Source organism: Python bivittatus, unplaced genomic scaffold (genome assembly GCF_059951505.1).
Source record: "Python bivittatus isolate LINGU-HERP-01145 unplaced genomic scaffold, Pbiv_v1 ctg000340_np1212, whole genome shotgun sequence".
Classification (NCBI taxonomy): Eukaryota; Metazoa; Chordata; class Lepidosauria; order Squamata; family Pythonidae; genus Python; species Python bivittatus.
Genome location: NW_028277056.1, coordinates 19,087,065 through 19,101,130, shown reverse-complemented (window position 1 = coordinate 19,101,130; position 14,066 = coordinate 19,087,065). Strand labels below are relative to the sequence as shown.

General features: G+C 38.4%; 1 protein-coding gene across 6 annotated transcripts in view; it reads right to left on the bottom strand.

Annotated features, from left to right (window-relative positions):
• RNF17 (ring finger protein 17) overlaps positions 1–9,683 on the bottom strand; it is a 66,351-nt gene extending 56,668 nt beyond the window's left edge. For 5 of the 6 annotated variants that reach the window (XM_088140648.1, XM_088140649.1, XM_088140650.1 and 2 more), the window contains exons 1-5: positions 9,499–9,683; positions 7,949–8,004; positions 6,846–6,901; positions 3,752–3,848; positions 2,129–2,209 (exon numbers count right to left, since the gene is read on the bottom strand). In XM_088140648.1, coding sequence (XP_087996774.1) covers positions 2,129–2,209; positions 3,752–3,848; positions 6,846–6,901; positions 7,949–8,004; positions 9,499–9,619 — 411 coding nt within the window. In that variant the 5' untranslated portion in view covers positions 9,620–9,683. The remainder of the gene's footprint in view (positions 1–2,128; positions 2,210–3,751; positions 3,849–6,845; positions 6,902–7,948; positions 8,005–9,498) is intronic. The other variant, XM_088140651.1, reaches the window with a different exon arrangement.
• Positions 9,684–14,066: the final 4,383 nt, after the last annotated feature.

Here is a 14,066-nt window from a genome sequence, read left to right as displayed (position 1 = left end):
CACAAAAAAAGAAGTCCCAAACATTTTCAAGAAGGCATTGCATTTACAAGAATATTTAATAGTCAAAGAGAAAGTCAATAGGAATGTAATACCACTGAAGTCTAGTCACCGCTCATGCTTCTGACAGTTGAAATGCTCAGTGCATTGCTTCAAAGAAAGATAAGCATGCACAAGTAAACACACACACAAGACACTTCTTCCAATGTACTTTCAGTAATGTAAAAGTTAACAGCAGCACTTAAATTAAATGCAGAAAGTCAGTAGCAGCCCATAGTTTTAATCAACATATTTGTTTGCATGAAACATTCTGATCTTCTGAGGAAAGCACTAAACATCCATGTTCTAGATTTTTTCCCAAGCTCAGGGGAAAAAAACAACAAAAAGGGTATTTCATTTAAAGGGTTCTGTCACAAGGAACAGTAGGAATTTAACACAAACCCTTACTCCCTTGTTTTTGGCCAAGGCCAACAAAGGTAGATGGTGCTATAAACAACATTACGTTCTACCTATCATCCAAACTGCAAAAAAACTAGCCACAGCAAGCATTGCATACTTCTTGTAGCCTGCTTGCACAATGTTGTTGTTTTTTTAACCATCTTTGTCCATTTTTCTATCTAGCAGAAGATGATGAGAACACCACTTGGCCTGCTTTTTCTTCTAAAGGGACACTAGGAAAAGGAATTATGGTTGTATGGTTCAACTATATAAGCTGCCTAGAGTCCACCTGGTTTCAGGTGGTCAAATTTTACACACAAAGGTAACCTAACTCAACCCCTGTTCCATTTTCACTAGATCATTTCTGCCAGATGATTGTCCAGTCTATTTGAAGATCTCCAGCAGCAAAGAACTCATGTGGCAGCCTGCTCTACTGGCTCATAAACTCAGGAAGTTCATTTTGATATTTAGCCTGAACCTACTTATTCCTAAGTTTTATCTCACTGGTTCTTGTTCTATGCCTGAGGCAATAGAAAATAATTACACCTCCTCTTCTACGTGACATTTGAAGATTGATTCTCTCTCTCTCTCTTCCATCATACTTTCTGCAGGCTAAACATACTCAGATCCTTTAACAATCCCTTGTAAGATTTAGTTTCCAGACCCCAATACCATCATGATAGCCTCTTCTGAACTCACTCCAATCTGTCACTTTTATTTTTTTAACTATGGTGCCAAAATTGGACATGGTATTCCATGCAGGACCCAACCAGAGCAGAACAGAATATAACCATCATTCCTTGTGACTTCCTTATCCTATTAGCACAACCAATGATGTCATTTACATTTTCAGCACCTGCATGATACTGTAGTACTGCCAAGCCAGGTCTCTCCATTCTGTACTTGAAATTCCATTTTCCTACCCCAATTCATGTTAAATTCCATCCTATTCATTTCAGCCCATTGCTCAAGCCTATCAACATCTTTTGGAATCTTTCCTCTCTCCTCTAAAGTATTAGCTAGTTTTCCCAATTCTATGTCATATACAGACTTGATAAATATCCCCTCATCTCCCTCATCCATCACTAATAAAAATGTTGAACAATACATCGCCCAGGAAAGAGCCCTCTGGCACTTGGTATTTTCCTCAAAGATGAAGTGGAACTATTAACAAGTAGTTAACAGTCTTTGGGTACAGTCATGCAGGCAACTATGAGTCAGTGACATCACTGTTACCATTTCATTAAGAACTGCATTCTAATTCTAACAAACCCTGTTGTTATCATAGCAAGAGAGGATAAAATTTTGCTGGACCTGACTCTTGGCAGAGTTAGATTCTCAGAAGACGTCTGGATAACTGAAATTTCCCATTATCACTATTGATATCTTTTTGAAGACTGGTAATCTGACACAAAAAGGTCTCAATGGTATCTTCTGCCTGGTCAGGAGGTCTGACTGATGTCTGATTCCCAATCTTGTTATTAGATACAGTATAGTTGGATAACAAGTAACAGGCTATTAATTCCCTGGGGCCTAATAAGTAGTATCATCACTTCGGAAGTTTAATTACCATCAAATGTTGAAGCAGTATTTTCAAATATTGTTTAAAAAAATAGGAATGTTTTGAACTTTCCGGAATATAAGGGTTGTTGGGAGATAATAATAGTAACTGACATAAAATTAGTTGGCCTACCTCCTCTAAAACATTTAAATGCTCAAGGTTGTTTTTAGCCATGTCGAGGGCCTTTTCTATGTCTTGCAGAGGTCTGCTGTCCTGAGAGAAGTCAAAGAGGAACAGTTCTAGAATGCATATTATTCTACAAATTTTAATTCTGACACTCAACATTTCAAACTGCACCTTAACAAAACTAACAAGCATGTCACAGCAGAAATAAATCATCTACAGACAAAGGGTACACACTGCAAAGGTTAAGATAACTTGTGAGCATACTCACAAAATCAATGCTTTAGGAAGGGGTTTGTTTATTCACACAAAGAAATAAGCAGTTACAAATCAACTCTACCTGCTAACTTCTTTACCTTCCCTTCATACAGAATACTTAAATAACCTTTGGTGTTCTATTGCAAAGGTGTACACACTTCCAAATAAAGTAGCTAGCTTCCACTTCCCGTTGTTTTTATTTTCGATGGGAACCATTTGGGCCCAGAACATTCTTAAAAAAGATAATGAAGACTGACTTTTGAAATGGATAGGTAGCTTATGTGCTCCAACATTGAACTCATTTTTATCCTAAACCACTCCTGTATTAAAGCAAAAGAACTTTAGAAACAGAAAAGGCCTGCAAGGCACAGATCACAGTAGGATAAACTGTAAGTAGGATAAATAATTAAGCAAATCAACTCCATGATAGATAGCCAAAGAGGACAATTATTAAAACAAAAATAAAACATCCATAAAGAAAGGAAGAATAACTGTCTTTATAATAACTTTTTGAAAAATTCTAATCATATTTACAAAATTTGACTTTATGATAGTTTTAAGTTCATAATGACCAAAATTGCTACAGAAAGAATCACTCCATAATCTCACACTCCATATTTAAATGACAAGGCAGTTATATTGAAAGGAACAGACTGCAGCTTTTTTTCCTAACTATAGGAAACATTTCACTAAGAGGCTGAACGTGAACTTTTTCTTAAGCTGGTTAATTGTTCAACTTCATATTCTTATACACTAATTCTCAGCAGGTACGCAGAATATTGAAAGGATTTTATTTTCTATGCAATCCTTACGATGGCCCTGTTAAGAACATTGTTAAATTTTGCACAGGTCAGGCTCAAAACGCATTATTAAGCCTCAGGTATGCTGACTTAGGAAGAAACCCTATTATACTCAAATGGAATTACAATAAATTTGTTTATAGACCAACTGGGGGAAAGCCACATGTCCATCAAAGCCAAATTTATGTAATTGCTATATATTAAAATGTACATAAATTACAAAAAAAATGCATTCTTCGGACTTTTCCGCTGTTTGGCAAAGCAGTTGGAATTCAGATTTTTTCCCCTTTATATCTGAAGCCCACTAACAGGAATCTGTAAAACAGAGGTTTTATCACATTTTCAAGTAACACAGAATATGACTGCCTTGTCAGGCACTATGGTACCCAGAATATCTTTCAAATATGCTCCAAGATCCCTTTGCGATATTCACTTTGAAACTATGGCTTATTATTTGCATTTAAACCCAAAGACAAAGCCATCTTGGTATTTTACAAAATCAGCATTTTCTAGTTGCTGTGTTAATGTGCACTTTAATAAACAGAAGCAGAGCAAAGTTAGATTGTTCACATACCATACTGACTGTAGATGCCTTCAAAGGTAATTGATGAACTGTAGTCCAATTGAGCTGCGTACTTTCTTCCTTGATGCTCCAATTAAAGCTATTAATCCTATAAAGTCAAATCATCCTTTTTTAAAAAAACATTTTCTTCTCACAAAAAGAATGCTCTGTATTGTTCATCACCTCACCCCTACCAGACAAGGTACTGACCTTCCCAAATGTTTAATGTGATACAATATCAGATCCAGGATCAAAGGATAATGAATTATTTTGCAATAGTCTGACATTCTATCACAGAATCAATCAACAGTGAATTAGGTAGATTTTTTTCTTTGAGGAAATAAGTTAAAATTAAAACAGATTTCCTCATAAACAACTATTTTTAAGAAGCTGAACAATTATATTACAAGAAGGGTAACACAGATATCGGGTAGCAATATAAAACAAGAATCCTGAGATCCTGTCTTAGTACACAGAAATTTAAAATTCTGAAAATAATTTTTTTCTGAAAAATGAACAATCCACAGTTCTCCTAATTAGCTCTCCCCCAGTTCCTTTAATTTTAGCAGTAACTTTCAATAAGGAGAACTAGTTATTTTGTTGCTACTATTGTTAAATAATTGCAGTTGTATTGCTGATTTATCACAAATTTCTCAGAGAACAATCTACCTAGTCTCCACCCATTTTACACTCAAAATAGATTAGTAGTATTACAATAGTTATTATTAATTGTAACAAATGTTCAATAATTATGATAGGGACTTTAAAAAGCATATTGCAAGCTCACTGATTCAGAGACATCTAATGAAATGAACAGACCTGAATATGTTTAATATCAATATGGGGTTTAGGGCTGGTTACTCAATGAAAAGAGCAGTATATGATGGAAATAAAACTTCCATGAAAATACTAAATGTTTGGTGAAAGAGTAAAAAATTAACAGGGTGTAAGTGAGATAAGCATGATACCTCTTGCTATTAAAGCATTTACAAATAAATGTATGAGGAATGCTTATGGTGATGTTAAAAGTGTGCTGGTTGGGGACTTGAATATACATGCATTTTTGTATGTAGATGATATTATACTGATGGCTGAGAACCCAAATACTTGAAGTGAATATGTTTATGAAGATTCTTAGTCATCCAGGTGGCATTTTCTGGAGGTTGAGTCACGGCAACTGGACTTTTCTTTTTGGTAGAGATGTTTTGCTACTTGTCCAAGCAGCTTCTTCAGTCTAAAAAAGTTGGTTAGGGGGATCCCATAGCCACCCTGGAAGACTTTTATGGGGTCCCCCTAACCAACTTTTTTTAGACTGAAGAAGCTGTTTGGACAAGTAGCAAAACGTCTCTACCAAAAAGAAAAGAAGTCCAGTTGCCATGACACAACCTCCAGACACTTGCAGTGAATCTTACACATACTATATAATGTAACAAACAAGATGAGCCTGAAAATTAATGCATCAAAGACCAAGATAGTTGTGTTTGTAATGGGAAATTGAGTGATTGCTGTTAATAAACAAATGGCATACAACTAGATGAAATATATGAATTTATGCACCTTGGTTGAATGTTTACTAAAAGTACAGAAATGGAGAAATGTTAAGGCATGCAATTCAGAGGATAATATTCTTTTGAATTACATACCTAGTACATGGAATTTGACAACAGCACAACGTAAATGGATTCTCCGTGCCATTACTATAGCTAAAAGACTTATATCACAGCATTGGAAAGATAAATGTATGGTCCCATTTACTCAATGGATTGAAGACCTGATTACACTTATTTATTTATTAAATATAGTTGTCCGTCTCACCACAGGCAACTCTGAGCAGCGTACAACAAAACTAAAAACACTTGCCACCTATGAGCGGATTGCCTATAGACGCAGACTTTGTATGGGTAAGTACAGTGAAATATGGGACTCATTTATGCAAAATACAGTAGGTAAAAAAAAAAAAGGATGTTATATAAATGTATTAGAAATATACACACACGCACACACTTGCATGTTTGTATTAGAAAATTACATATAGAATTGTAACTGTATATTGTTGTAATGATATATATATTTCTGTTGTATTCTTTTCACTTAAGTACTTACGTATTTTTATTTGACAATGTATATTTTGGTGTTTTGTTTTTTTCCTTTTCTATTATTTTTAATTAATTTTAATTGCTTTTAAAATATTTTTAAAAAGCATGCAAGTGCTTTAAAGGAAGTTAGGAGCATTGACTGTTGCAATAAGTAAGTATTTGTCAACATAAATAGGATGGCTGTACATAAAAGCATGCTTCTGCCCATTTTGTCTCATGGAAGTGGGAAAACACAGTAAGTTACAGTCAGTGAGAATGGATTCTTAAAAGTGTATATGGTAAAATAAGAAGAGATAAGGTTAAGAATGAATGAGTAAAATATAAATGTGGACTAAATAAGAAAGTGATTAGTTAAAAACAAGTATGTTTAAATGGTTTGCTCATGTAGAAAGAATGAATGAAAATCAAATTGCAAAACAAGTATATAAAGGAAGAACAAATGAGTTGAGTGGAAGAAGATGATGAATTTTAAAAACAAAAGATTCTATGAATTGGCATAGGGATCTAGAAAAAGAAGAAGATGACCTTTCTAAGTATTAAAAACTATAGTGAATGGTACTGGTGAAAAACAAAAGGAAATCTCATCTCTTGTCTCCAATTTCTTTTGCTTACTATTTGCTTACCCTTCTTCTGCACTTTGTATAACATTGCTTATCCTAAAGGAATATGTTATGTCTGTATCATTCTTAATGGCTGGGTTCACATATCACATTGCTCCAAAAATGCAACTGGTCTGATTTCAATTTAGGATGTTCCATGAATCCTCCACCAAGTCCATTATAAAAATAATGTGGTTCAGCATAATACGTCCTCATTCTCATTAATCTCATCATTCAAAATTCTCTCTCCACACAAAACCAAGCACAACCATCTCTGCATTTAACAAAGTTAATGTAGCCCACAAAATCCTAAGCAAGAATAACTCCTCGTGATACACCAAGCACCTTTCATTATTTTTTTCTAAATAGTGTACATAATCCAGCCCACGTGTCAAATTTCCCACAATTTACCTTTTATGTTTTTGCAAACTCCTAAGATGAACTTTTTGTTCAAAATCTAAAGCCACCTAAAGTAAAAAAAAAAAAAAAATCAATAAAGCATTTTTATAAAACTAGACGGCCCTTTGAATGTTGCATGAATATGCTTTAGTTCAGTTTAGCAGAAGAACAAGCTGTACCTTGTGCTGTACTGCTCTGAATGCAGCTCTCAAAATCTCTTTTCTACTCCCCCACAGGACACCTTGGCAAAACAAAATTACTTCCAAGGGATGACATGCATCCAGTGTCATCATGACACAAATCCTATCCTTAGATGCTTCCATTGTGATATCTGATGCATCTGATGCAAGTATGTAAGTTGTTTTGTGACATGAATCATTTTTTGGCATTTACCTCATCCTGCGCCCCCACTCCGGACACCTGAAACCACCCATTATTGCTTATTGCAGGGTTCCTCAACCTTGGCAACTTTAAGACGGCTGGCTGGCTGGGGAATTCTGGGAGTTGAAGTCCACCTGTCTTAAAGTTGCCAAGGTTGAGGAACCCTGGCTTATTGAGAGAAAAGGGACTGACACTCCCTTTATTCTGTAAAGACTTGCATGTTATTTTCTGCCTAAATAATGTTTTAGTATTTTTTTTCAACTAAACTATTCAGCTTTTTAGCTACAGATAAAAATTAAATTTGGTTCATGGTTTACTGGAAAGTCCCCTGAATTTCAGAGTTCACTCCTATGTAAATGCATCAGGATTGTAATTTAATCTTAACAGTAATCTGTACTTAAATAATTATGGGCAAATACCATGATGGTGTATGAGCAATACTCTGTTCAAATCAAATTTAAGTATCAACATTCTAGTGAATTTTAACAGAACAAAAGGAAAAAGCTAGTAACCACAGCATGATTTGGGAGTATTTTATATTCATTTTTGCACTACCGTTTTTAAAATTCTTTAATGGAACTACAAAATTCAAAGCATATGAAGCAACTTGTATTAATGATTGATATTTCTATCTGTCTTAGACCCACCAGTGTACTTTTAAACAGCTTTGCCACCAAACATTTGGCTCCAGTCCTGTTAATATTTCTATACCCACAAATAAATCATTCAATTACTTTTGAAATGACACTCTCCTGTCCTTCGGCACTGCTAGAATTCTGAAATTTCAAATCTAAAAAGAAATCAAGCAAACATATCATTATATTACTACTTCTGTGACAAAGTACGTTAGAAAGACAACACCGGTACTAAATTTTACAACAGATATTTTATTAATTCTGTTGTAACCAACTACAGGATTCTGACTAGGAAAGATGTTTACAATGACAGGAAAAAAAGTTAAACGTAATTATTTCTGTCTTTGGTATCTTCAGCATACTTTATTCATACACTATACCCCTAGGCCTCTGCAAAGGTGCCACTGTTACCTACTTAATTAGGAACTGCACTGGGGTGGCATTTAATTTCGTTGTAGGAGAAGTACAATGACAATAAAGAATACTTTGACTTTGAACTTTAAACTGTCCATAAAATTATTTGCTTCTTCTCTCCAAAGAGGACTTCTGAAGAGATGGGCAAAAACTGGGCCATACAACAACGAAGTTTACAACACTGCTTTTGTAAAGAGCTGGGATGAGTGATCCCAGATCTTTAACATAAATCTCAGTCCCAAATCAAATGCCCTCTAAAATATGCTGAAGCTTCAACTCCAGAGTTCTCATGCAGCAGGTGCAGGGACAACTCCCACCATTCGCAGCCAGCACTACTGTCGCACCGGGTAGAGATGGCAGCAACTCCAACTGAAATCTGGCCCTGAAGTAACTTGAGGTTTGTCCGAAAAAAATATTAATTCCCCAATGGCCGCCTCTTGCCCGATTCGCTGCTGCCACTCGTGAGAAGCCCCAGCTTCGAGTCGCGCCCCGTCGGAGGAAGTGGGGATGGCCGCCCGAGACCGGGCAGAGCTCTAAGTTTCTGATCCAGGAGGCGCGGTTTTTCCGCCGCTGCTAACGAGCGGGAAGGGGGAAAGCAGAGGGCTTCGCGTGCGGGTTTGCCACCCTAACAGCAGTTAGACGAGGTGTTACCTCAAGCGAGCCAGCATGAGGTAACACCTCGTCCCTTTCCAGTCGAGCTCAACCAAGACCCGGCATCGCCCTCCAACAGCCTATTAGATAAAGCAATTTCTAAGCGGGCTCATGGGGACGTAAGCTGCACCAAGGCTGTCGAGGGTTACGGCTAGGTGAGCACGTCCACACGGTTGCAATTCGAAACCAGCTCCACTGAGCTCAACCGGCACGCGTAGGATCAGCCCGGCCGGGAAGACAGACCCCAGGGAATTGCAAGATGCCCCACCATAACTTTTCCCAAACTCTGAACTCCGGGGAATTTACATCCCACGTTACGAGGCAATATTGACGGGGAATATGCCGCGAGGCCTGATCCTGTGCGTGCTTGTGCTTGCTTCCGAGTTGCAACCCTGTGGACTGAGCAGTCGCGTCCTCAGCCTTTGGCGTGTCTGATTTGGGCTGCAAACTTGTCCTTTGTCTGGTGATCGGCCTCCGAGGAACAGCAGCACGCTTGGTACTTTTCCTCGCGCGCAAGCCTGCTCGCGTTAGAAACGGCCTCTGTTACAAACCAAGACCGGCACCCAGCTTTGCCATCACATCACCTGCGGAAGCGCTCATGGGGACCCGCCGAGTTGGTACTCCGCGTTGCCGGCAGCCCTCGACGTGATTTTTCCGCTGAGCCTCGCCTGGTCCACCTTCCTGAAAATCGGGGAGTGACGCCATTTTTACCTGCCTTCCTGCATTTTATCCAACCCAGCTATACCACAACAATATTAGGCCGGCTAGCCCAGAGAACTAGCCAGCATTTGCCCACCCCTTTTCCGTTATTTCTTTGCCTCGCCTGCGTGGCACGTGCGTTTCCACCAATGGGAAAGCCTCGGCGTCCTTTTCGGTAGCCAATCACTGTACCCCAAGCGCCCTAGAAATTGGCTGGGGGCGGAGGTCTGTTGTGTAGTTGTGGCTTTATTAGCTGTGTTTTCTTGTGAGTACAGTAAGTAGCTGAGGCAGTAGGAATAGAAGGAAAGTGGCATTCGTTAATTATTAATCCAGTGGGGGGCTTTACGCAAAATTAAAGCTCCTTACACTGCTGCAGGGTTTCTCAACCTATCTTTTTTCCTTAAAAATGTTACTGTTGGGCTACACGTTTTTTTTTTTAAAAAAACTGCATTCCATGCTGTGACTGTAGTTGGTTAGTTGTGGTTCATTCTGTTGTGTGAATATATCTGTCATTTTCCCACTCCTAAACTTCTACGGCAAGTCAGTTTTCAAATTAGAATTGCTACAACCAACACTAGTTGCTTGCTCTAGATCAGTGTATTTCAAACTTGGCAACTTGAAGATGTGTGGACTTCAACTCCCAGAATTCCCCAGCCAGCCATGCTGGCTAGGGAATTCTGGGAGTTGAAGTCCACACATCTTAAAAGTTGCCAAGTTTGAAATACACTGATGTAGACTCGTGGTCAGCTTCAGGTAAGCCTAAGGCTTATATCTGGCTGAAAAAATCCTGGTGACCACTAAGCGAAGTACTCAATTTTGGACTCAACCACTGTTGAGAAGTACTAACATCTAAAGCAGGTCTGCACAACATATAAAACCACAGGCCAGATGTGTCCCACCTGCATTTTTAAAAAATTTAACAAATCCTCTGCTGCCAAATGCCACAAGAAGAATCTGCCACTACCTACTTTTTTGGCAGTCACCTCTGCCCTGAAAGACATGCTGCCAAGCGTCCCTGTTGTACAGACACTGCCAGCTCCAGCAATTCTGCTGCACCACTAGCCATCAAACAGCTAATCATTGCTATTCCTTTGTGGCCTATCCCTTGCTGATACATTGAAAGGGGATCCATGTGGTGTTTTCCCCTCTACAAGTTGTGCTGGCCTGGTTTAAAGTCTCTGTAGGCATTAAGCGTTGGGCATATACTAAATTAGGATTTTTTAAATCCCTGTTTTATGGAAATTGCCATATGGTCTGAATTGCACATAATGCTGCTGTTGGATTCATAATTGTGCTAAGCAGGGGCCTATTTGATCTTGGTCTGTTGAATACAGTAAATCATAATTGGTTAGGTTCACATATAGGTTAAAGCAAGAAAACTGTATTATGGTTTAACCTGGTGGGTGTTCTTCTCACTGTGAAACTCAGTAGAATTCTTAGTAGGAGACCCAGGGGTTCCCCCAGACATCACATCAATTTAAGTTTTATTTCACTGGCTCTGTTCACACCTAGCTTTGCTAGGTCATTTCAAGTTCCAGCATGTTTTACAAACTCAGTAGCCTGGTTATTTCTGCAGTTACTGCCTTAACTAGTTAACTTTCCTTTACATCTTCAGAGACAGGGATACAGATGTCTGCCTAGAGTGGAATTGCAAATTGTTTTGGGTTTGTTTTTTTTTTACTTTTCACATATCATATGCGCTGAAAGGAGACTAAGTGTTCCTCATCAGTCTGCAGTGCCTCTAATCCTGATCTACCAGAATTTTCTTTTTTCTAAAATGTTAATTGAACTGCCACCAGTCATTAAGGAACCAGAGATAGCAGTCAAAATGGCTGCTCCCTAATTTAACTGGGACAGCCCAGCAGTTGTTTGCTGTTGGAGCTCTAAGTAGTAGCCCAGGAGTAAGGGCAGATTGAATTCAGCATATCATGGAAACAGAGCAATTATTCAGGGCTGTACGTGGACCTCATAAAAAATAATTTCATCATGCAGAAAGCCCTTCATTTTTAAACATCATTTGAATTTTTAAAAGAACAGTAAAATTTTGATTTAACTGACCCCTATTTAGGGGACTTTAGAAACAGCTGGCAAAATTTGCATCTGGACATTAGCCCAAAATAATGGGCAAAGTCTGTTGTTTCTGAAGTAGTCCAGCTGATTCATATAAGCCTACATCTATGTCAATGTTTCCATATTTACATAACATCTATCAGTCTACCTAAATTGATGTAAATGATATAAATTTGGATTTTACAGGGATGTAATGAACATCTCCCTAAAATGTTTGCTAAATTGAGATTTTATGTAATTACAGACTTCAGGCACAAGATGGCAATATTATTTAACTAACATTAAATCTGCTGATATATGGTAGCAACTCAAACTCTTCATAGTTTTGCTGGTTGATTATACTGCAGGAACCATGCTGGCCAGATTAAAGATCTAGTGTACTAAGCAAAATCAGTAGCTTTGTCCTTTTTGAATGTGATGAAACACTGAAAAATTCACAGGGTGCCCAAATCAAGTAACTGACATTATCAAGGGCCTTTCATGTTGTATGAATCCAGAAGAGAGGGTTACAGTAGTTTGCAAGAGGGCCTGACTTCAGCAAGGAGCTGAAAGCCTAGAATGGTGTCATGAAAATGAGGCTTTCTAGCTTCTCTTCTCACTGGTCTGTCACATGGGAAAAAAGGGGGAGCACAGAGTGAAGGGAGGAGGCAAGACCTCCTCTTACATATTTACATTAATTCTGATCCTAATCTCACCATCAGATTTTTTTACATTTAACAACTTTTAACATTAAATAAAAGCAAGAAGTGGCAGACAGATACCTCAAAGTTTACTGGGAAGCTGCTAGAAATGGCTATTCTTTAGAAACCAAAGAGAAGGCTTAATTTGTTGGGTTGACTGAAGCTGGGTCATACTGGGCAAATTAACTACCTACTGTCACAGAGTTAATACTTCCAAATGTTTGTTGCCCAGCGGCTATCCCCATTAACCAGACAGCAGCAGGAAAACAACCAGTATTTATTTTGCAATTGTGAACCATAAATATTTGATCAAATGTGGTGCCTCACCAGTAAACAGGCTGAGTGAAGGACCCCTATTACAAAGGAACCTAAACTTTTATGCCAAAGAATATGCAAATACAAGAGCTAGTTTGATCTAATGGTTAAGGCACCAGGCTAGAAACCAGGAGACTCTGAGTTCTAGTCCTGCCTTAGGTATGAAGCCAGCTGGGGGACTTTGGACCAATCACTCACTCTTAGCCCAACTCACCTCACAGGATTGTTGTTATGAGGAAAATAGGAGGAGGAAGGAATATTAGGAATGTTTCCCACAGTGAGTTATTTATAAAAATAATAAAGGCAAGATAAAAAAAATATATATAATTTTGTCATGGTTTCCATGACTTCCATGAGTCATGAAGTAACACTGACCTTTAGATTTCAGGGCTTCCCGTAACTGTCATGAGCTTAATATTTTGTTTAATTGAGAGAGAGCCTAGCTGAGGCCATCTTTAAATTCCCTAACACTACTGAATGCAGCTTGCATGTGATGTAAACACAGGACTGCACTCTTAAGCAGAACATTTCTATCAAAATGTAGATATAATTTAGTCATATTACAGAAAAGAAGAAGTTCAGACCACTGATTAAAATGTTATATAACTGAAAAAAGTTCCAGTTCAGGTCTTTTAACTTTTCAATACCTGTGTTTGTGCTATATTCTAAACCATAATTGACTTAATCATGGTTTGCTGAATGCAGTTTTCTTGTTGGCCCAACTCTGCAGGCTGAAATATGTTGGCTAGTTTGTCACATAGTGATTTGTGTCTAGGCCCACATATTTGCCTTCTGTTAATACAGAAGTCTGATTAGCATGCAGCGCTAAGTGAGACATATGAAAGGTTATTTATTTATTTATTTATTTACGGGATACCTATCTCATCCCCTTCATGGATCACTGCCTTGTCGTGGCGAAGGGGCTTGCGTAACTCAGTGAAGCCATGAGCTATACCGTGCAGGGCCACCCAAGACGGACAGGTCATGACAGAGAGTTCTGACAAAATGTGGTCCACTGGAGAAGGAAATGGCAACCCACTCCAGTATCCTTGCCAAGAAAACCCCATGGACAATGTTAAAAGGCTAAAAGATATGACGCCGGAAGATGAGCCCCTCAGGTCGGAAGGTGTCCAATATGCTACTGGGGAAGAGCGGAGGGCAATTCCAAGTAGCTCCAGAAAGAGTGAAGCGGCTGGGCCAAAGCCGAAAGGACGTTCAGCTGTGGATGTATCTGGAAGCGAAAAGAAGGTCCGATGCTGTAAAGAACAATATTGTATAGGTACCTGGAATGTAAGATCTATGAACCAAGGCAAGCTGGATGTGGTCAAACATGAGATGACAAGATTGAACGTCGACATCTTGGGAATCAGCGAACTGAAATGGACAGG